Genomic DNA, 23,367 nt, shown 5'->3' with positions numbered 1-23,367 from the left:
TCAACATCAGGACCCCTAAGAGAACGGAAATAGGCAAAGCAAAGCTGCAGCGTCATCAGCTCTGCCCTGAGCTCTCTGCAGCCACAGCTTCAGGAGCAGGAAGGCAGGCAGAGCCCAGCAGCCCCTCTGGGAGCGGACGGGCGAGCGGACGGGTGCGCGAGGACAGGCAGCAGCCCCGCTGGGGGCGGACGGGCAGGCAGGTGTGGGAGGACAGGCACCAGGCAGGGTGGAGGCAGACGGTGGGTGTGTCACAGCAGGGCCCCGAGTCGTCTGTGAAGGACCCATCTGCACAGGCAGGAGAGGAAGTCACAAGGAGAAGAGCCAGCAAAAGGATGCAAGGGGAGTTGGTACAAGTCTGAGGGCGGCTCATGGCCCCTGGTCAGAGTGGAAAGAGCTCGTAACACGTGGGGCATCAGGTGACATCCTGAGGTAGTGTCACCCTAGCAGTAAAGCGGAAGTGGTCTTGGACCACCTGGTTCTACTTAATAAAGCTTAAAATCGGTCCTTGAAAGATCAGTAACCCAACTGCGAAAAACAGCAAAATACTTTCTAAAAGAAAACAACACATCTCAGCACTCACTGTAAAAATCACAAGGTCAATCAGTCAGAAGTTACTGGGTTTTTGTTTTTTGTAAATTCAAAAAAATTGGGGGGAGATAATTAGATTTGTTTGTTTATTTAATAGAGGTACTGGGATTGAACCCAGGACCTGGTGCATGCTAAGCACCCACCCTACCTCTGAGCTGTCCCCTCCCCCCGAAGTTGCGAGGTGTTAAAGAAGCATGAAAAGATGGCCTGTAACCAGGAGAAGCTGACACAGAAATGACCAAGACGGTGGAAGGCAGCAAACAAGGGCATTCAAAACAGCTGCTGTTATAAACCCATCCGTGCGCTCAGACAGGCAGAGGGAAATGTGAACATGAGGCACAGACAAAGGTAAGCCAGAGCGGAAGTTTCAGAGAAGAAGGATACAATGTCTGAATGAAAATACACTAGACTGCTTCTTCAGCAGATTAGACACCAAAGAAGAAAGTCATGAACTTGAAGACACAGCAACAGAAACACCCAAAGTGAGACACACAGAGAAAACAGACCCTGGGGGAAGAAAAGGGCCATCAGCGCCCTGTGGAGAGCAGGAGGTGGTCTGACACACGGAACTGCCACGCAAGAGGAGAAGCGAGTGGGAGACGGAAAACACACTTGAAGAAACAACGGTCAAAAAATTTCCAAATTTGCTGAGGACTACAAAACCACAGATCCCAGGACTTCAAGAAAGCCCAAGCAGAGTAAACCTTAGAAAGAACCAAACAAAAACCCATGCTTGACATCAGAATCAAACTGCTGAAAACCAGTACTAGAGAGAAAACCTTACGAGCAGGCAGAGAAAAGCACGGATCACACGGAGAGAAGTGGACAAGGGGTGGCAGAGGGCTTCTTGCGGGGCTATGGAGGCCAGACAACGGAGAGACGTCTTTAGACTAAGAACAGCCTCAGTCTAGAATCTGGCAGCCAGCTACCACAGCTTCACAAACTGAAGCAAACGAAGGCTTTTTCAGAAAAACAAAAGCCAACATAATTCGTCACAAGAAGATGTACGTTACAAAGAAGATGAAGGAAGCTTTCCAGGCAGAAGGAAACCTGACATGTACCAGGGAATGGTTGGTGGCAGTGACGGTAAATAGGGGTGTAAAAGCAGAAGGCACTTTCCCACGTGTAACATCCTTGCAGGGTAAGTGACTTTAGTATAAATCAGAAAACACCACACTGCAGGGCTCACAGCGTAAACAGTGTGACAGGAGGTGGTTCTGTAACCTTCCTTCTCTGCACGTGAGATGGTACCACTCAGGTACCGGAGACTGTGAGGGCAGACTGCCCGCTGCAGACCCCAGGCCAACCTCTGAGAAAGAACAAAACAGAGACGGGTCGCTGACAAGTCAGCAGCACAGATAGAACGGAATCACAAAACCAAACCAAACCAAAAGGCAGGAAAGAGGCTTGAGGCAAAACAAAGCTGGAAGAGGAAAACCCAGCCACGTGAAACGCAGAAGGAAGGCAGTAACAAGCAGCAAAGTCAACACAACAGAAGACGGAACAAACCGAGAAGGGAGGAGGGCGCGGCTCGGGGCAGGGTGAGCGCTCAGCACGCACGAGGCCCTGGGTGCAATCCCAGAGCTCCACGAAACAAGTAAGAAATGACCCGAGTCAGCTCCCCCCAAATACAGTAGCTTAAAGATAAACAAACAGACGAAGGGAGCAGCGGGCAGGCAGGGACGCCGCCGAGGCAGCGCCCACCTGCGAGGCCCTTTGGAGCGGCTGCCGGGGCGGCCTCGCGCCTCGGCTCAGCTCGAGCAGAGGTCAGGGCGTGAGGACACGCGGTGGAAGGGCCCGCCCTCGCGGTGTCCCCGGAGGGCTCTCCCGGAAGACCTTTCAGAACCAGGGGCTGGAGACGAAAAATGGGGGAGAAAAGAGAGATATAGGCATACAGTCTTACCAATCACTATGCTTATGAAAGTCGTCCCTAGCTGGTACTTAGGAATACTAAAGATTCTAAAACGTAAAATGTAAATAAAAATTGTGTCTCGTTAAGAACTGCTAATTGTCTTATGGATCCAATCCTTCAAACACTCTAGGAAGTGGGTACATTTAGGAAAGGAAGCAATGTTTAACATTTCATTAGATGAACTATTTTCCTCATTTCATACTCTCAAATGCTCCCGTCATCAAAAATCTGTCTGAAAGAGGACTTCACTCACAGATCCCTCTAGTCACCTGGGCAATAGCCCCCACTAGGAAACGCGGCCAAACACACTTCTAGCTCCTGTGACCAGCAGTGTCAGGTGTGGCCAGGGTGCGGAGGCCACACTCCAGGAAACCCAAACGTGCAGAGCAGTGTGTCCACGAGTGACGGTCACATCAGCGTGGGGCAGACGTGGACGGACACCAGCTCTCCGACACCGTGACTTCTAACCTGTGAAACTTCTCGGGACCGCAGCGGATTAGCTGCTCCCACTGCCTCCTCTTCCCAACCCTGTGGGGCACCCCGCATAGAGCACTACTGCGGACCCTGTCCGTCTCCAGCAGGGTCCCAGCGGACCCCCAGTCACTCTCACTAATCCTGCCTGACCCCTCCCAAATATCAAGTATCCCAAAGCCCTGTGCCTGCCCTGAGCGTCCCCCGAGGCCTTGTGAGTGCTGCTGCAGCCACAGAGGCCCTCACACCCCATCTGCACACCAGCCCTGGGGCTGCAGGTGGAGGCAGACGGGGGGGCCAGGCTGCTGGGCTCCAGGCCTGTGTATCTGAGCAAGGCCCCCCATCTGCGCCCCCTCCCTCAGCCATCATGGCTCCGAGTTGCAGTGAGGACCAAGCCCTTCCCAACCTCCCACCGCGGGAGCGCTGCGTCCTCTCCTCAGGGCCCATGCCTCCCAGGGCGCACACCAGTCAGCCTGACGCATTCTGGCCACTAGCTCGTGGACAGAGGCTGCAGCAGCCACACCCACAGGGCTGGACCAGGGATGAGGGAGAGCAGGCAGGGGTGAGACCGGCCCCAGCTTCGCCTGAAGAGGGAGACGGGTCCACGGCTCCTGCCTCCCTGCTGCTGACTCTGAGCAAGGCCAGGTCCCTGAGCACCCATCCCGGAGCCCCATGGAGACTCACATCAGGGACGCAGGGACGTCCTGCCATCAGCCTACAAGGGTCATCTGTCCCAAGGCCATGGGGGGACCCGCCCACGAGTACTGGAAAAGCTCTGGGTCACCCCACACTCCGTAAGGTGCTGCCGGCCTCCTTCCTACCTTTATCCTCATGGCCTCTGATTCCTGACACCGTACCCACATATTCCCAGCTCTGCCCTGTGCAGGAGAGCCCGCAGGGAGGGCCCAGACCAAACACAGCACTTCCCTGACCCTCCCCACTCTGCCCAGAGCGGGTCTCTGCTCCCAAATGCTCAGTAAGTGGGTGAAGAAGTGAGCCCCTGGGAGCCGCCCAGTGACGCCCGACAGGAAACGTCCCAGCAGTTCTGCAGAGAATTCGCAGCTGCACGGTTTACGGAAGCTGTAACCCTCATAATCAAACAGCTTCCTTGCGAATGGCCTCAAAGAAATAATGATCAAGGAAAGCATATACTGAGCATTCACTTCATTCTTTCCAAATGAACTGTGTGATACAACTGACAAGGCCACCAACCAGCAGCTGCAAATCAGGATCTGGCCCCACAGTAACAGCACTTCTAAAGCTGATCTGGTTCTGCCCAGCAGGACTGCTCTGAGTCCCTGTTCTGGCTGCAGACGCAGGAAGACCACACAGGTGTTCCAGGCCCGGAGCAAAGCTCCTCAGGGCTGGAACAGAGTGGCAGCTGTATTCAATCACGAGGCTGGCGAGAAAAGCGCTAACCCACAACTTTATAAAAATGCAAACCAAGGTATTTTAATTAAGATTAAGACAAACTGACACAATCTGCATTTTCCCCAAATTCCTTATGAATCCTTAGATTTCAAAGTCTTTGAACCCATGCATGGAGAACCACCCAAAGTAACTTCGTATATGAACCCATCATGAAAAAAATGGGAAACAGCGTATCTGAAAGTATCTCACTCCCTCCAATGGCAACACTGGTTACAAAATTCTTCAGAAGCGTCCGTGTAGAATACATTTTACACGCTTGGTGCGAATATCACCCAGAGTGCAGCTGTCCACTCCAAGAACGGGTCTGCTCAACTTTTAAGTCCACAGGGCTACTCGTTAGCGGGAACAGATTAAAGCAAAGAAAACTAACTCAAGCAGTTAGCTTGGTGGTCAAGAGCACGTTAAACTTTGGAAAAAGGGGGCTGCTTTCTAAGACCCCATCTCTGCCCCTCCCACATGAAATATTATCACATTTATCAGAGCCAATGAAAGACATTTCTGGAAACCCCAGTCTCTGAATTTCCCGTGTAGACATAAACTGTGAGCAGAAATCCACCCAGGACCTTTGTCATTCCTTTTATCTCTTCCCAACAAAGGAACCAGGCCAAAAAATATTATTTGTGCATGTAATCTCTCTTTCCATGTCACTGAGAAGTCCCACCAGCCCCTCTGGAGGTCTGGTGGTCCCTATAGAGCAGCTCAGTGAAGCCCAGAAGTCTGGGGGCCCAGGCTGGACCACCTCACCGCGGCAGCTCACTTCCCCGACACCGACGTCCCTTCTGTAGCTGGGAAGGAAGGCAGACGGACAGTCTCGATCCGCACAGTCAATAGGCATGCAGACTGCATAACACAAGGGACAGTCTCTGGAGCTGCCAGAGCTGCTAGGAACACACGCGACTACACACATGCGTGTTTCTTAAACCTTCCCAGCATTTCAGAATCTGAGGGAAGCCAGAGCCATGTGGAGGCGCCTGCAGCACCCACAAGGGGCCATCTGTGTTCCCGGCAGCTCAAGCCACCCACCCTCTGTGCACTCTGACTCCAGCTCTGACCTTTGCTGCACAGCCATGTGAGGCCTCCCCTCCATGACAGTCAGTCTGGTGTCCACTTGGGAAGCTACCATTGACAGTTACCATGTGCTGCTGGGAAGGGGTTTGCAGGCAGGAAGGAAGTCCACAGCCTTGGCTTTAGGTGAGGGAGGTTATCCAAGGAGACCGCCTCGGGCTTCCACACCTGCCTGCCCCCACCCCGAGGCTGACCCCCTGCAGCAATTCTCTGTACTTCCTTGGTGCACTCTCCCCAGGATCTGCCACAGAGCAGGCTCACCCACGGGCTCACGTGGGCGTGGGCACAGCCCACAGGGGCTGACACTGCAGCCCAGCCCACGTGGGGTGGCCCTGAGCCCTGAAAGCCTCAAGTGTCCACCTATGGGAAGGGGGAGGTGGCCAGGGTGAGGACACACACAAACTCACAGGCCCTGGTCAGCGCCCAGGGGAGTTGGCTGGGAAGAGCAGGCCTATGAGACACTGTGGACGGGCCTGGGAGCACTGGGGGCGGCTGCTGGGGTCCGCGGCGCTGCACGTTGGGCCAAAGAAGGGGCTGTGGGCCTCCCCGAAGGCTGGTCTAGTCGCCACCATTCCTGACCTCCTGGCCACAGAACGGATTCAACCCGGTGGGAGACTGACGAGCCTGGCGAGGTGGTGACCCCGGGCCCCTGCCATCCGACCTCAGGACGAGTGCGACACCCACAGCGCTACCTCGGCCGAGGGGCCACTTAGTGGAGGAGCGACTGGGGACTTCCGACCCTCCCTCATGTGCACCCGGAAGCTTCCAGCCTAAGGAGCAGTGGGGTGCCTCTCAAGATGCAGCTGAAGGCTATTTTTAACCTTCTCACACATGCATTTCAAGGACATGTTTGCATTAATGATATTTAAACCTAAGCAATGTAAGTGCACTTATAATTCAGGGAATAAGAATCCTCAACATCAAACTTAAGGCTGTAAGACACCACCTATTCCATGAAGAGACACCAGAAGCCCTCCCAGTGGAGTCTGGGCATGTCAGGTGCCACGACAGGCCAGGTGCCGGCAGCCAAGCCCCAGAGTCAGAGTCGTGTGTGTGGGATGGCAGCTGAGACGGAGACCGAGGTGCTGAATCTCGCAGAAGCAGAGAGTCCGTGGGCAGAATTCAGAGCTCCAAGGTAAAGGGCCACTGGAAAAGAAAGAACTTGTCCTGGACAAACACAAGTGCTTCAGGCTCCTTGAGAAACTATCTCAAGGAGGTGTGTTTTTGAGCCTTTGTCTTGAACAGCTCACTTGATCCACGATTAACGGAGTCTGCTCTCTGAGCCCTGAGCACTGTCCCGGGAACAAACAGGCCCTTTCCTTCATGAAGGCCCCACAGCCCTGCAGGCAGGCTCCAAACACAGTGCCCGGGAGCCCAGGAGAAACGCAGTGTCTCAGGCCCACAGACACCAGGGATCAGATCCTGGGGCTCACAGGCACATGGCCTGGAAAAGCTCCAGTGTGTGCACCTGGTGGGGCGTGGCACCAAGGCAAAGGTCAGCGGCAAGCGGGGGTGTCCCTGGGAAAGCTGACACCCCTCACCTCAAGACAGCTCCAGACCTTTCTCTCTCCCACTTTCTAAAACCAGTGATCATCACAGCAACTCTAAGACGTTTTCACTGAAGCTCCAGCATGGATGTCTGAGCAGTGGGCCCTGTGGTCAGACACCAGCTCTGGGGATCGGCCACTTGGGCCACCTGGACCCCGAGCCACAGGGGCAAGTGGCCCCTGGGCTGAGACGCCCCGGCGTCCGAGTGGGTGGGAGACACTCCCTCACCCAGCAAGTGCCTGGGAGGATGGGCCCTGGAGAGCCTGGCTCGCGGGGCCAACTGGGAAGCCGTTCTAGAGGTGAACGTGGTCCCAGGTCATCTAGACGACAGTAACTTGTTTTAACTGATTCACACTACAGCTCTCAGCCTGCGTGTTCATGTCCAAGGGACGCGGCTTCTGAAACGCTGGTAAAATCCAACTAAACCAAATCAACTCGTGTGCTCGTCTGAAAGCAGCAAGTGCTGCTCAGAACAAGAAGCGCACTTTCCTTCGAGGGAAACACTTGTGAATATTCAGAGACACACCAGCCACGTATCAGTCTGACCACACGCTGGTTCCTCCTGCTCTAAGGAAGAACCTTCATCTAAAAAGCTGTAAGGGCAGGTTTGGAAAGGCGGGGCCGCGCCCCAAGGAGTCTGGACTTACACTTGTCGGGTGTCGCACAGCAGCCTCGTGTTGCAGCCTCACCCTCTGCGGCATCATCGCGTCGTCCTGCAGGAGAGAGTACACTTGAAGACACAGGAAACGGCCCCGCAAACAAGCAAGGAAAAGACAGCGAGCAGGCACCTCGGACACTGCCCTGCAGCCCACAGCCCAGTCGGTCGGCAGAGGGTGTGACTACCTGGGCTGCAGTGCGGACGAGGGGAAGTGCTGACGACTCCAGCAAGCATGCAAGCCTGGCTGGCAGGGAGGAGGCTGGGAGGGTGGCAGGGCTCATCTGGCACAGTGGAGACTCGATCCCCAAGACCCAGGAACTTCACCAGCTGAGCACAAGAGTCTCGCATGCGCGCCCCAGGAGACACACACAGGAACGTTCACGGCAGCGCTGTTCGGATTGGGGATGCCTAACGTCACGGACACCAGCACAAGTGGATAAACTGTGTGCATCGCTGGAGTCAGAGACCACTCAGGTGTGAGCTGAGCAACAGCGACACACAACACAGATGCAACTCAGACACAATGCCGAATGGAAGAGGCAAGGCCAAAGGGCACAGGAGTGCTATTCCATTTGTTTAAAGTTCAAGTCAAGCAAAAGTAACCTGATTATTTAAGGCATACACACAAAATGCAAACTACCATAAAGAAAAGCAACAAAGTTGTAATCCCAAAGTCAGAATGCTGATGACTTTTCAGTGATGGGACAGGGTGCACCTGTAAGGTGGCAGCAATGCGGTTACTTCCTAAGTGGTCGTTACACATGTATTTGCCTCCTAATTAATCTTCAAAGTATCCATGCATGTTCTGTGTATTTTTCAATAGGTATGTTCCATTTCACAATTTTTAGAAAATTGAAGTATTATGTAATTTTAAAAATTGAAGTTAGCTTACAATGTTGTGTCAACTTCTGGTGTACAGCATAACGTTTCAGTCATACATGTACATACATATATATTCCTTTTTGTGTTCTTTTTCATTATAGGTTATTACAAGATATTGAATATAGTTCCCTGTGATCTACAGTAGAAACTTGTTGTTTACCTATTTTACATATAGTAGGTAGTATCTGCAAACCTCAAACTCCCAATTTATCCCTCCATACCCCTCTCCCACCCTGGTAACCATAAGTTTGTTTTCTATGTCTGTGAGTCTGTTTCTGCTTTGTAAATAAGTTCACTTGTCCTTTTTTTTAGGTTCCACATATAAGTGATACCATATGGTATTTTTCTTTCTCTTTCTGGCCTACTTCACTTAGAATGATGATCTCCAGGTCTACCCATGTTGCTGCAAGTGGCATTGTTTTATTTTTTATGGCTGAGTAGTATTCCATCGTGTTCCATGCCACAACTTCTCTATCCAGTCATCTGTTGATGGACATTTAGGTTGTTTCCATGTCTTGGCTGTTGTAAACAGCACTGCTAGGAATACTGGGGTATATTATATTTTTGAATTAGAGTTCCCTCCAGATATATGCCCAGGAGTGGGTAGCTCTATTTTTAGTCTTTTGCCATCTCACAATTTAAGAAGTGCTTAAAGTTGATAAATAATCAAAAAGATTTCAGAGTTTTATTTAAAGGCACAAATATAGTAAGAAAAATACAAAATAGAAGCACTAAAATAATGTCATTGGGAGGATATTATCTTTAAATTGAACAGTAGGATAAACTAAAAGACCTGTAATTTATCTCTTAATGCTGGAAAATGGCCTTGTGAGTGCTGTGCTATGGAGGAAGGAAGCTGAGAGGAAGCCTGTGGCTACTGTGAGGAGGCCGGGTAGGAGAAGGCAGAGGAGGGAACCGAGTGCAGGTATGAAGTCGGAAACAGAGGAACCCCGGGAGAAAGAAGCTGTCGGAACAAGAGCAGAAAAGTCGGCTATCCCAGCGTGGACTCCTTCCCTGGCTCCAGCCAGGACACGCTTACAGGCATGTGCGTGGTCAGCCACAGCTGGGAATCTTAACAAGGAAAACTGAAGCAGGGGGTGTGAGGTGAGGGGGATGAGAAGTCACGCTACACCTCAGCCTGTTTCTCTCCCAGAAACAGCCCAGCAAGGAAGCAGGGCAGAGACAAAGCGGGAGACGTCCCTGAAAGGGAAGGCCTGTGGTCAAAAGCTTGAAGAGTGGCCCCCGTGTCTATGGCCTCAAGCAGAATCCTACATATTTCTGAGGGTTTCCTCAACCAGTCTCGACTCCCGTGTCAGGTCTGGTGTGGGGCACAAGGTAGCGCAGGACCAGGAGGGACTCGAGAGGGAAAGCTGGGGGGTGGGGAGGAGGCCGGGGTCAGGGCCCTTCCCTGCCCACAGCATGACCTCCCTGGGACCCTGTACGTCACCACCACTCAGGTAAGCCCCGCTTCCTCCAAAGCCGGGTGAGTGCCCTGGGACCTGCCATAGACCTTCAGGCCCCAAGTCCCACACTTACTCAACTGCACCAAGACGTCCACCTGGAAGGGGCACCTCGCGCTGGCCAGCCCAGCTCTCGCATTTGGTTGGCCCTCAAAAGTACTTGTAGAACAAACGAAGTGTCTTAGGATTAAATTCTATCTTCCACTCATTTCACCATTTACACTACATATATAATATATATATATATATATATATATATATATATATATATATATATTTTTTTTTTTTTTTTTTAAATCACAATCTCCTATAGTTGGAGACAGAGCAACCAATATTCCCATTCGACAGCTGAGGAAACCAAGGTTTGGAGATGCTACGTAACTCACCCAAAGTCTCACAGCAATTACATGTCAGGGTTAAAATTTGAACACAGGATTAACTGAGGGTCCAAGGATCTAAGGAAAAAGCAAAACTGCCCAGAAATTCTTGGCTCTCAAGAACATTCTAATACAGTTTCCCATCACTTCTTTTACCAGAATCGCCTCTGCTGCTGGGGTCTGAATAGTGAACACCTCTGACACGCCCGGGCAATGAGCTGAGAAATTCGAGGCTGAATGCAATAAGCAAACACTCAAGCCAAAAAGTGACAGCAGAGCAGGCACCCAGAATGTCTCGGCGGCACCACAGCTCCGCAAGTTGTAAGTAAGTTCCCTCTTCTCCCGAGACCATTTTGAAAGAGGAAAAACATGCTGAAAGCTGGGAGCATGAAAAGGTCTTCATTACACATAAAAAGCGGCGACATGTTTTAATAACAAGCCTCGATATGTTTCTGCTCGTGGCCCATGGCCCCTGCCACCTCTCTTCAAGGCCCGAGCCCATGGTGCCGTCCCATGCAGGGCTGCCCTGGTCAAGGTGCATGTACTCCAGCCGTGCCCAAACCAGTTGGCAGTTTTACAAAGTCAGCTGCAATCTGAGACACCACCGAGAGGGGCCTGAAAGGTGGATATGAAGAGTTACCAAGCATGAACCACAAAGGCTCAGTGTCCGGACCCCAAGGTGTCTGGAGACGTTTTTCCCAGCCTAAGGGAGGCCCCAGGCCCCCACCGCTGTTCGCCGAAAGTGTGGACAATTCCACGTGATAAGCAGGTGAGAAAGAATTTTGATACATTATAAAAATAACATTAATTCAGAATGAAACACTGTTTCCTTCTGACCATACAAATATTGGGTAGAGAAAAACTAATCTCGTCAAAGAACTTCACGGTTAAAAGGAACCTGTGGCTCTGAGTCTAGCAGCTTCTGAGTGGAGGCTGGTCCTGAGGGAGCGAGGCTGGGGATGCTGCGGGGAGGCGAGGGCAGGACAGGCCCCTGCGAAGGAAGAAAGTAAGCATCTACAGCCAAGAGGAGCCTCGCAGAGGAAGGCAAAGTTGATGTTTTGGGTTTTGTTAGGTGTCTGTATGCTGGCTTTCAGACAAAAAAGATCTGAAGACGCAGAAATGGCCTGGTCACACAACCTCAGGATGCACAGCCCACAGAGAGGGTCTGCAGGGCGGGTAAGAGAAAGACGCCGGCCCAGCCCTCGTGCTGAGAGCCTCTTCCAAACCACAGTCACGGGGTCACGGCACGTGCGTGACCCATCTAAGTTTTCCCCAAACTGTGTTACCGAGGGACGCAGCTGAGCTCGAGAGATGAGGTCCCCCCGTGTGGTGCCACCTGGACTGTTCATGCCAGGGCAGGACCCAGCGTGGTCAGGATGCCGCCATGCCCCAAGTGCAGAGGTGACAGACTGACAGCACACAAACCATCAACTAAGAAAGCCACATGAGACTGTGAGGGTCTTGAAGCAGCAGAGAGTTAAGAAGACAGTGGAAGTGCCAGCCTTGGTCTGCCGGAAGCACTCGCCTGGACAGGAAACAAGCCACTTCTGCCTGGAGTCCTTGCTGACCTATAACAAACAGCTGAGATTCCCGGCCATGTTCTGATGACCCTGCAAAGCTGCAGGGAATGGAAATCAGAGCCACATGTGTGCTCCAGTTGGGGCGGGGGACCAGGTGCTTAACCCACAACACTACAGCTCAGGAGCGGGCCACCTCTCAGGGTGGGGGTGGATGACACGTCACCTGACGGGACAGGGGCCCCGAGGCTGGATTACAAGGGTCCCAGGAAGATCTCTGAGGGGAAGGGTTTCATTCAAGGCCTCAAATTAACTCCACAGATGAGTGTTCAAGTACAATGACCAGTCCATAAAGATAACTGAGCATAAAAGTAAAAACATACAAAATAATGGATAATAAAGGATTTCCATGGAGCAACCACTAAGAAAATAATTCAAAAAACAGTTAAAAATCAACAACTTATTATAACTATGTTTTACCTTTGGAAGACCCACCCAACAACACCTACCTGCTGACGTCCACCTGGGGACACCCTCCCAGGAACAGCAGGCTATATGCCAGATCCCAAAACAAGGATCAAAAATGTTAAAGAACTAAAATCATATAAAGTGTGTTCTCTGACCATGACAAAATTAAGTTAGAAATAAAAAACAGGAGGCTATTTGGGAAATCTACCACCATCTACGGATATAAACAAGGTACTTCTATACAGCCAATGGGTTGAAGAATAAATTCCAAGAGAACTTAGGAAACACTGTGAGCCGGATGAAGATGAAAACACGGCACAACACAGAATAGCTAACACAGTGCCTGGAGAAAATTTCATAGCTCTTAGTGCCTATGTTAACAAAGAAAGACCTGAAGAAAAAACAACCAAAAACAAAGAGCAAACAACAAAAACTATGCAGAAGGAACATAAAGATTAGAGCAGAAATCAATGAAATAGAAAAAAGGAACAACAATAGAGAAAATCAATTAAAACAATGGTTGGTTCTTTGAAAACATCCAGAAACTTAACAAACCTTTAGCTAGACTGGAGATGAGCAGATTTTTTCTATAAAGGACCAGGTAGTATATATTTTAGCTTTCATGGGCCGCATATGGTTTCTGTCAATATTCTTTATTTTTTGGTTTGGTTTTGTTTTTCCAACACTTTAAAAATAAAAAGACCATTTTCAGCTCAGAGGCCGTACAGAAACAGGCTGCCAGTGGGTTTGTCCTGTGACCTGTCATCTGCGGACTCTTGAGCAAGACAAACCAAGTAAAAGAGAAGAGACAAATCACTAAATTCCGGCGTGAAAAGGGGACAGCAGCACTGACCTCACAGAAGTCAAAGGGACTATAAGAGAGGACTAAAAGCAACCATGTGCCAACAATTTGGATAAATGACATGAAATGAACAACTTCCTAGAAAGACAGGAATTACTGAAATTGACTGAGGAAGAAACATAAAACATGAAAAGATTTATAAAAAGAAAAAGAAACTGAATTAGTAATTTAAAATCTTCACACAAAAAATTTCAAGCTCAGAAGGCATGAGTAGTGAATTTTACCAAACATTCAAAGAATAAATAACATCTCACCTTCAAAACATCTCCCAGAAGATGGAGGAGACAGGGATTTTCCCAATTTGTTCTATGAGGCTTGTATTACCCAATTCCAAAGTCAGAAAATGACATCACAAGAAGAGAAAACCACAGAATAATATCGCACATGAACGTAGAAGAAAAAAGTCTTTGACAAAATATCAGCAAACCAAATCCAGCAACATATGAAAAAGGTTACACACTATGACCAAGTGGGATTGATCCCACGAGTGCAAGGTTGCTTGACCCTCTGAAAGCCGATCGTCGTAAATCATAGAAGAAAAAAGAACAATCACTACATGACGATCTGAATAAGTGCAGAAAAAGCATTTCACAAAATCGAATGGTGGTCACTCACGATAAAAATTCTCCACAAAGCAAGAATAGGAAGGGACGTCCCCAGCTTGGCAAAAGGCACGTACAAAACTCCCACAGCTAACATCTTAAGTGTGCAGGACGAGATGCTCTCCCAAGACTGGAAGCAGGGAAGATACCTGCTCTTGTGACTTGTGCAGAGCACGCACAGGAGGCCTGGTCAGCACAATTGGGCAGGAAAGGAGATAAAGGGCATCCAGATTGGAAGGAAGAAGTAAAACTGCCCCAGTTTGCAGAAACCATAATTTTGTATTTGGAAAATCCTAAGGAATCCACCAAAACAAAGCAAAAAAATTACTAGAATTAATAAATAAGTTCAGCAAAATAAGAATACAAGATCAAGATACAAAAATGAATGGAATTTCTATATACTGGCATTGAACAATCTGAAAGAAAATTGAGAAAAAAAACATTCGCAATAGTATTGAAATAATAAAATACTGAGGTGTAAATTTAACAAAAGAAGGGCAAGACTTATTTGGTGAAAATGACAAAACATTGCTGAAAGAAGTCAAAGACCTAAATAAACAGACATACCATATTCATGGATGGGAAGACTCTAGTCTTCATCAAAGCAGTTCCCCCTAAACTGACCTATAGATTCAATACAATCCAAATCTACATTTCAGTTCGTTTCTTTGTAGAAATGACAAGCTGATCCTAAAATTCATCTGGAAACATGAAAGATCCAGAATGGCTGAAACAATGTTGAAAAGGGAAGACACAGGTGGAGGACTTACACTTTGTGACTTCAGAACTCATTACTGGGAAGCTACCCCAGAGGCCTGAAGATAAACACAGAGATCAGCAGAACAGGATTGAGCGCAGAGAAACACCCTCTGCGACCACGGCTGGCCTGAGGCAGTTCATGGGAAAAGGATGGTCTTTCAACAAACGCTAGGACTAGTGGGTCACCACAGGGACAAGGTAAATGCAGACCCTCACCACACACAAAAATTAATCAAAATAGATCACACACCTAAATGTAAGAGCTAAAACTAAAAACTCCTACAAAAAAAATTAGGAGCAAATCTTGGTTACTTGGAATTAAGGAAAGAATTCTTAGACATGACAACAGAAGCACAAATGATAAAAAGAAAAATTTGACAAATTGGTCTTCTTCAAGATTTAAAAAACTTGGGAAGAGGAAAAATGACTATTTACATAAACAACCCAAAATAAACAACAGAGAAATGCTAAATTAAAAGTGCACAGTCTCAAAAAAAAACACATAAAATTAACACAACATTATAAACCGACTATACTTCAAGAGAAAAATCACGTAACTCTCACGTATTGTTGGTGAGAATGTAAAACGGTATAGCTACTTTGGAAAGTTTTTTGGCAGTTCTTCAAAATGTTGAACATGGATTTACCATATGACCCAGCAATTCTACACCTAAGAGAACAGAAAACACCTGTCCACACAAAAACTTCTTCAGGAACGTTCAGAGCAGCACTATTCATAATAGTCAAAAAGTGTTCATCAGCTAGTAAACAGATAAACAAAATGTACATCCATACAGAGGACTATTATGCACTAATAAAAAGAAGTGAAGTGCTGACACACATTACAACCTGATGAACCCTGAAAACATGCCACGTGAGGGAAGCCAGGCACAGGGACCACACGGTGTACATTCCATTTGCAGGAAGTGTCCAGAACCGGCAACCCGTAGAGGCAGATAGGAGGTTAGTGGTTGCCAGGGGCTGGGAGTCAGGGGAATGAGGAGTGATGACAAACAGGTTCGGGGTTTTGTTTTGTGGTGATGGAAATGCTCTAAAATTAGATCATGGTGATGGCTGCATAACACTGTGAATATACCAAAAACCACTGGATTGTACACTTTATTTGGGTGGAAGTTTTATGTGAATTCTATCTCAATAGAGTTTTTAAAAATGTTTATTGAAGAATCAAATACCAAGGAATTAATTTAACAAGGGACTGTAAGTCCTCTACTATGAAAACTGTTCGTGTCTATTACGATAAATTAAAGAAGAACTGAATAAGTTAATGGACATATATTTATTGTTAGGAAGACTCAAGTCTACTATTGTAAAGAAGTTAGTTCTCAATTGATCTGTAGATTCAATATAATTCCAATCAAAATTCTCATGAGGGATTTTGTGAAAATTAACAAAATTACTCTGATATTTCTATTAGAATACAAAAAGTTTTTTTAAATAGCGGAAAACATTAAGTTGATGAACAAGAGGACATACAGCATCAGATCATACTATGTTCCATAAAGCTGCACTGTGGTACCAGCAGACAAAGGACAGACCAATAACCCAACTGAACAGAACACAGAGGCAGAAATGGGCCTCATGCACAGCATGCAGAGCTCATACACATCAACCAGCATATGCCTGCACACTGCTGGAGGGAGAGCAGACCCACCAGCTACTGGGAAACTGTGCACGGCACACTAGGATGCGCCAGCCGCACCTGTACGTGCACCAGAAGACATGCACAAGCATTACTCAGACCCCCAGAAGCCCAAACAGCAGAATGGATCAATGGGATAAATATTCATACAGTGGAATACTACACAGCAACAAAAAGGAGCAGACTCCTGATACACACGATAAAGTGGACTAATCTCCAACACGTAACATTGTGTGACGTCACCCAGGCATAGAACACCTAACAAAATACATAAAGTCAGAAGAACTGACTGGAGGTGTTAGTGTTCCAGCTGCCTTGTGGAGACGAGGAGGGAGTTACTGACAAGGAGCAGGAGGGCGTGGGAGGTGCGGGCCCTACTGCACTCCTGCACCTGACACACGGCCGCACTGCAGTCTTCAGTCTCCCATAACTCAACGTGTTCAGTATGCATGGTGAACTTAAACAGAAGTAAGCAAAAGCAATTCCAAGTAGGGTTTACATCAAAATACAAAAGGTAAAAAAGAAATAAAGCATCTGGAACATAAAAGAACACCTTCAAGGCCTTAAAATAGGAGAAAGTATCTCATGACGAAGACAAAAAGCACAAACACAAAGGACCATAAAGGACAAGATGACTAAATTGAAGGGCCTCAAAATGAAGGCTTCTGTTCATTGACAGCTTTCAGAGAGTGAAGAGACAAGCCACAGACTGGGTGAAGCCAGACACGGCAGATAACACATGGTTCTGTTTGTTAGAAAAATCCCCACACAGGCAGGATAATGTTTATTACCTCTGGGTAGGGACAAGACAGGGACTTCGGTGGCGCTCTTCTCTGTGGTGGCTGCAGAAGTACCAGCTGCATGGGAACTTACCGACCTGCACGTTTGTGTTTCATGTGCTTCTCTGTGTGTATTCTTCTTCACAATGTAAAAGATGAAATAAACAAAAGTCTGAACAGGACCAGGACTGTCACTAGAACCACCTCTGTCTGACGCTGGCCAGGGGTCCTGCACAGCACGCGGGCCAGGAACAAGGACTACAGGCACGTGCCCCAGAGAGAAAGAGGCAGAGTCTTTAGTCCCAGGTGCTGTGATCACTTCCTAGCGAGTTCTCATACTAAGAACAAAAACAAGACAGACAAAACCAACCAGAACTAGCACGGTGACTTAGTATATTTATAGCAATAAAACTAGGAGATGAATGTTTAATACCATTTTCAATAGCATCAAACCTCATAAAATACTTGGGATGTATTTTGTTAAACTTATGTAAGACCTGTATACTAGAAACTATAAAAGATTTCTGAGAGAAATTTAAGAAGGCCCAAATAAACTAAGAGATACACCATGTTTATGGATTAGAAGATTCGATAATGTTAAGATCTCCGAGCAGATCTGTAAATTCAATGCGATTCCAATAAAAATCCAAGCAGGCTTGACAGGTTGATTCTCAAATTTTTCAGAAATTCAGAAGACCTAAACAAATTTGGAACAGCTCTGAAAAGGAAGAATAAATTTGGAGGACTTACAATACCTGATTTTTTTCAGTAAGACGACACTAGCTTTATCACTACAGCTGCTCCGGGAATCAAGACAGCAGGGAGTGTTGGTACAGAGACAGGCACCAAGAGCACCTGAACAGAACAGAGCCAGACAGGAAATGGGTCTATGCTTTTAGTTACTTGATTTTCAACAAAGGTGCCAAGGAAATTCAGTAATGCTAAAACCACCAGGTAACACGTGGGAAAAAATTATTCTCACCCTCTACTTTATACCATACCCCAAAATTAACTTAAATTAGATAACAGATTTAAATGTACAAGATAAAACTGTAAAACTTCTAGGAGAAAACAGAGAATAAAATCTTGGCGTAGAAAAAGATTTCTTAGGTTTTTAAGATGGGACACAAAAAGCACAAATCTCAAAGGGAAAAACTGATGAAATGGCCTTTATCAAAATCAACAACTTCTGTTCCTCAAAAGGCACTTTTAGGAAATAAAGTAAGTAAAAAGGCAAGCCATACACTGGGAGAAAGAATTGTATACAGAATTTTTTAAAAGTCATAAAATTCAATATTAAGACAAACAAATTAATAAAAAAGTCAGAAGATGTGAAGAAGACACTTCACACAGGAACGCAGATGCATGATCAGTGAGCGCCCAAATGACAGTTCCACACATTGAGTCATCAGGGAAATGCAAACTAAAACAATGAGACAGAGCTACAAGCACATCACAAAGGCTCAGCTTTGAAAGACAGATAGTTTCAAGTGCTGTAAGAACACAGAACCACTGGAACTCTCATTCACTGCTGGTGGGAGTGTAACATGCGTCATCCTCTGTGCAAAACAGTTTTGAAGTTTCTTATAAAGTTTAACTTACATGTTTTATACCACCCATCATTTCTGCCCCTAATATTTACCCATGAGCAGTGAACACATATGACCACAGTAAGACCTGTACCCAAATTTCCACAGCATCTTTACTCATAATAGCCAAGCACTGAAAGTAATCCAAATGTCCATCAATGGATGACTATGTAAACAATTTGTGGTTTATCCATGCATTGGAATACACTACTGAGCAGTAAAAAAAACTAAATTACTGGTGTAAGTAACAACATGGAATATCAAAAACATTATGCTAAGGGGGAAAAAAAAGCTAACCACAAGAGTGTCTACTGTATGATTCCATTTATATAACGTTCTAGAATGGGGTGGGGGGAGCTAATCCACTGAAAGAACAGATAATTAGATAATTAGATTGTTAACCTAAAGAAATCAGATTTATAGTTTCTTCGAGGAGCAGAGGAAATGACTACAAAGAGGCACAAGGAAATTTCTGGGGCAATGGAAGTGTTTTAAACTTGACTGAGATGGCCTTTACATGGGTATTCATTTGTCAAACTCACTCAATGTACATTTAAATGGGTGCACTTTATTATATGTAAGTAATATTCCAGTCAAGCTGCTTTTTAAAATATAATGTGCCTAGGACAGTATACTCAATATTTAGAAAAAAATTTAATCTGAGTTCACTCCATCACGCTCTTAAAAACCATTATAATTCTGGGTTTACGATACAAGCCGCATAGCAATATACCATCAGTGTTCAGTACTGCACAATACCATCACTCCCAAAATGTACTGTTTTCACCCTTCTACGTTCCCTTCCAATCCCTGTCCACATGCATACGTAACTTTCTGTAAGCTATGATCACAGCACACAAACACAAAAATAACCTAGGATCAAACATGCAATTTTAACTAAATACACACAAATTCAGGTCGTGCATTTTCCTCTGCGGACAGAGCCCCCAACAGAACCCAGAACCCTAGGGCTGCCAGCGCCCCGCCCCAGGCCCCGCCCCTCCTGGAGCCCCGCCCCTGCTCCCTGCTCTGTCTTGCGGAAGTGGAGAAGGGAATTCCCTTTAATTGGGAGATAAGACAGGAATTCCCTCCTAACAGAAGGAGGCGGCATGGAGGGCTCTGGGCAGGAGGCCACAGCTGGCACTGGCCCTGGTCCTGAGCTGGACTGGGGTCCCCCCTTCCCCCAGCCTAACTGACACCTTCTTTCCTTACAACTCTGCAGCTTCTTCTCTGCAAGTCTACCCAGGCTGCGGCTGCTGCGGGCTCTGCAGGGCAGGGTCCGTGCCCGCGCCCCTCCCCGCTTGGGCGCAGGACACCGCGTGCTCACGTGGGGTTTGGTGAGACAGAAGGACGGGGAAAGGAGCAACAGGAAGTGCCGGGCACCGTGATGGACAAGATGACCAGAGGCGCTCTGGCCTCGGGAAGGCTAAAGATTGAGCACCTGAAACAGCACAGTCCAGCGGCACAGTTGGGAGAAATGCAAGTTCTCAAGTGGGGATCACCTAAGGCCCACGCAGCCCGGCTTGGGGCCCGTTGAGGCCGAATCCGCCCTGTGATCTGGCTTCTGTACCTGCAGGAGGCCCCCAGTCTCCAATGTGTCCTACAAGCTCTCATCCCCCTTTCCTAAGCCTTGAAATGAAAACACTTTGTACAAACAAAAAATATTTCAAAGGCTCACGACTGTCTGAGGCATCATCTCTTTCAAAAAATGCAATCTTGTGGCACTTAGCAAGACTGAGAGCTTGCCAAGCACAACAGGTTCCGGTGTGACACAAATGGGAGTGTGTGGGCTGCCCGCGTGACCTGGCCCTGGGGGGCAGCTACAGTGCCAAGACTTCTCTGGCCTTTCTTCAACCGTTTTCTCTCTCCTGTTCAGGAAAACCCTTCTGAACGTGAGTGTCAAGAATAAGGAGTGTCTCCTCTTTCAAAGAACAGACGTGGAAGAGTCTACACACACAGATCCTCACAGGTCTGCAGCTGCCACCCAACAAGGCAGCGCCCATCCCCCACCTCAACACCAAGGGCATCCCCCGCCCCTGGGGATGCTGCCTGAGCCTCCTGGGGACAGCCATCTCTGAAATTACACAGCCCTGACCCTGAGCCCGCTGACACCCCCCAGGTCTTGGGTCTGAAACTCAAGCCCATACCTTTTCCTCAGGAAAGAAGGAGCAGACAGGAAAGTGAGTGCTGTGCGTGGGTGTGGTGTGTGTGAGTGGTGTGTGCGCCCCGATGGGCAGCAAACATCACGGGCTTTCAGGTCCAGAAGCCTGCAACTCAGCACTGTGCATGACGACGAATGCCCTCCCCTCGTACCGCACAGCGGCATCGACACACTCAAAGTAGTTGACAAAGTCTGTAAAAGAACCTGCAGGAAAAACTGGGTTTTCTATCAGTTATTTAGCTTAATGGAAGAGGAATGTTTGTTTACAATGTTGCACTGTTGAAGACAGAATGAAAAGTATAACTTTAAAATGTGGCAGAAGTACCTTTGATTTGAAAACTGAGGTTCTGCTCAACTGTAAATACGCTTAAGTGAAAATGCACAACCTCCTGCACACCCCCAGCTGTGAGATGGGGGAGAAGACGGCGGACAGTGGGGAGGGCAGTGCACGGCCCCTCCGGTCCTGGCTGCACCTCTCCTGGGGCTTCCAAACAAGCTGTCTCCCACTCAGGGGGCAACAATGCTTACCTACAGAACTAAAACTCCTAGGTGACACAGCTGGAAAAGCAGCAGCCTCCACCTGTTGCAGACCTGAGCTCACAACATTTCCCAACTGTTTTCTAAAGTTGTAGCAGGTTTTCCATAGCTGATGCCGACATTCTTTTCTGAATGAACCCATACTAAAACTGACAAGCCAAACATAAAAATCAGGTGGCGTGTGAGGCAGAGACAGGAGAAACGACTTCCTCCCCAGCCGGCAACATCTGCATTTAATAATTGACTGGCCAGTATGCCCGTCTAAATATAGTGAAAATAGCCTTATTCAGTAGTCTCGCGGTAACCACCATGCCCTATGGTCAGATGTTTTGCTCTCAAAAACCCTCAAAGTAAAGTGCATGGTCTCGTGTGCCACTCCCAGGAGGTATGTGGCGGGGGGCACTCAGTCCTTCTCCTCTGTCTCAACACTCCACCCTTTCCCCCATGCACAGGAAAGAATTAGAGCAGAAAGAGAAACAAAAACCACTAATACCTCAGTCAGTCAATATTGCTACTTACTAGCAGTTTGGAAAAAATGGTTGATAGCAAAAGAGACTGAAATCACTTCAAAGTCATTTAAAAGATCTCCACGCCTCCATGCCCCCCCCCCCATTCTACGCGGGTTCCTTCTTCCACTTCACAGAGAAAAAGAAGCCAGACAATGACGGGCATGTCCCAGGGAGACTCGGCCTGATGCAGGGGTCTGCTCTGCCCTACGTTTCTTTTCAGAGCCAAAGGTGAGCGGGGCTGGGGGCAGGGTGGACACACAGCCAAAAACACGAGGGTTCAGGACAGTCCCTCCTGAGAGCGAGAACTCCCGCCACGTGCGTGACCAGATGGCCAGGCAGCACTCCCGGCCGATTTCGGAAGGAGCCTCCCCTGGCAGGAGCTGCGGGCACCCCACGAGGACGGCGGTCTCCTTTCACCCAGCACCGTGTCCTCCACACACTCAGTCAGCTGGAAGCCAGGAGGCTCCAGAGGAAAGACTAGCAGATCCAACAGACCCTGCTAGGGCGCAGCACCGTATGCGCTTCAGAGAGACAGCCCTTCCCGCGCCTCTCCCTGCAGCCGCGGTGCCGGGCTGTCTCCCAGGCTGGCGGCCCATTGCTGCCTTAGACCGGAACACATGGGAGATGTGGTGCTGTGTGCTGTTCCCAGACCCCAGACGACCCCAGATGAACAGCAGGCGCAGGCGGGCTCTCATGGCCTCCACACCACCTTCCTGGGTCTCTCAGTGAGCAAACGTCATGTGATGACTAAACCTGCTAGGTATAAACATATGCTTGGAGGGAAAAGGGGGGACAGTCCAGGAAGCTGGCCCCACCAGGAGATGAAGACGACGCGGCCATTCCAGGTGTGGCGATAACACTCCTCGGAACACGGAAGACCAGGGCGAGCCTGATGGAAGCCTCCCACCCTCGATGTGGTCAGTGCCTGGAGAGGGTCGGGGAGGCCGGGCCGGCCTCTGCCAGTCAACACAGCCTCAACCACCTTCTGCAGCCAGACAAGCAGCCCTGCAGTGCTGGGGGCAGGGGAGGGTGGGGTGTGATTACAATGCTGCAAACACAGGGTCTGAGATCTTGTGCCTGACACCCTCCAGCTGCATCAAACACCCTCACCAACACAGCGGCCAGCCCAGAAGGCAGCAAAGGCCACAACTGCACAGGACCTTGAGGGGATGGTGGGCAGCACCCCAAGACTGACTCCCTGCTCCAGGAGTCTGCAGATCTATGGATGCCTGGGCAGGGCTGGAGGGCTCCCCCAGGAGAACTGGGGAAAAGGGCACCAGACAAGCAAGCTTCTCCTTACCCCTGAGGCTGGGAAAGAACTGGCCAGAAACCCAGGACACCTGGAACCAGGCCTCACCCAGACCCAGCAGAGCCCCTCAACCCCACCGTGGACAGAAGGGTCCCATCCCAGGAGCGGAGATCCCACACCTCCTCGCATACCTGCCGCCACCACGGCCCCCGGACAGTGTGGCCTGACCTCCGAGGTGCAGAGAGCCATAAACAAACAAAACCAACCATTAATGTAGCCAAGA

General features: G+C 48.6%; 1 protein-coding gene across 6 annotated transcripts in view; it reads right to left on the bottom strand.

Moving 5' to 3' along the window:
• Nucleotides 1–23,367, bottom strand: part of B3GNTL1 (UDP-GlcNAc:betaGal beta-1,3-N-acetylglucosaminyltransferase like 1) — a 76,582-nt gene that overhangs the window by 40,523 nt on the left and 12,692 nt on the right. For 3 of the 6 annotated variants that reach the window (XM_032499084.1, XM_032499088.1, XM_032499089.1), the window contains one exon: nt 7,663–7,728. In XM_032499084.1, the coding sequence (XP_032354975.1) occupies nt 7,663–7,728 (66 nt within the window). Of the gene's footprint in view, nt 1–7,662; nt 7,729–7,858; nt 8,275–17,051; nt 17,179–17,794; nt 17,895–23,367 lie in introns of those variants that run through there. The other 3 variants (XM_032499087.1, XM_032499086.1, XM_032499085.1) reach the window with 2 other exon arrangements.

This window comes from Camelus ferus, chromosome 16 (assembly GCF_009834535.1).
Source record: "Camelus ferus isolate YT-003-E chromosome 16, BCGSAC_Cfer_1.0, whole genome shotgun sequence".
Taxonomy (NCBI): domain Eukaryota; kingdom Metazoa; phylum Chordata; class Mammalia; order Artiodactyla; family Camelidae; genus Camelus; species Camelus ferus.
Note: the sequence above shows the minus strand (reverse complement) of the source record. Positions and strands in the feature narration are given on the sequence as shown.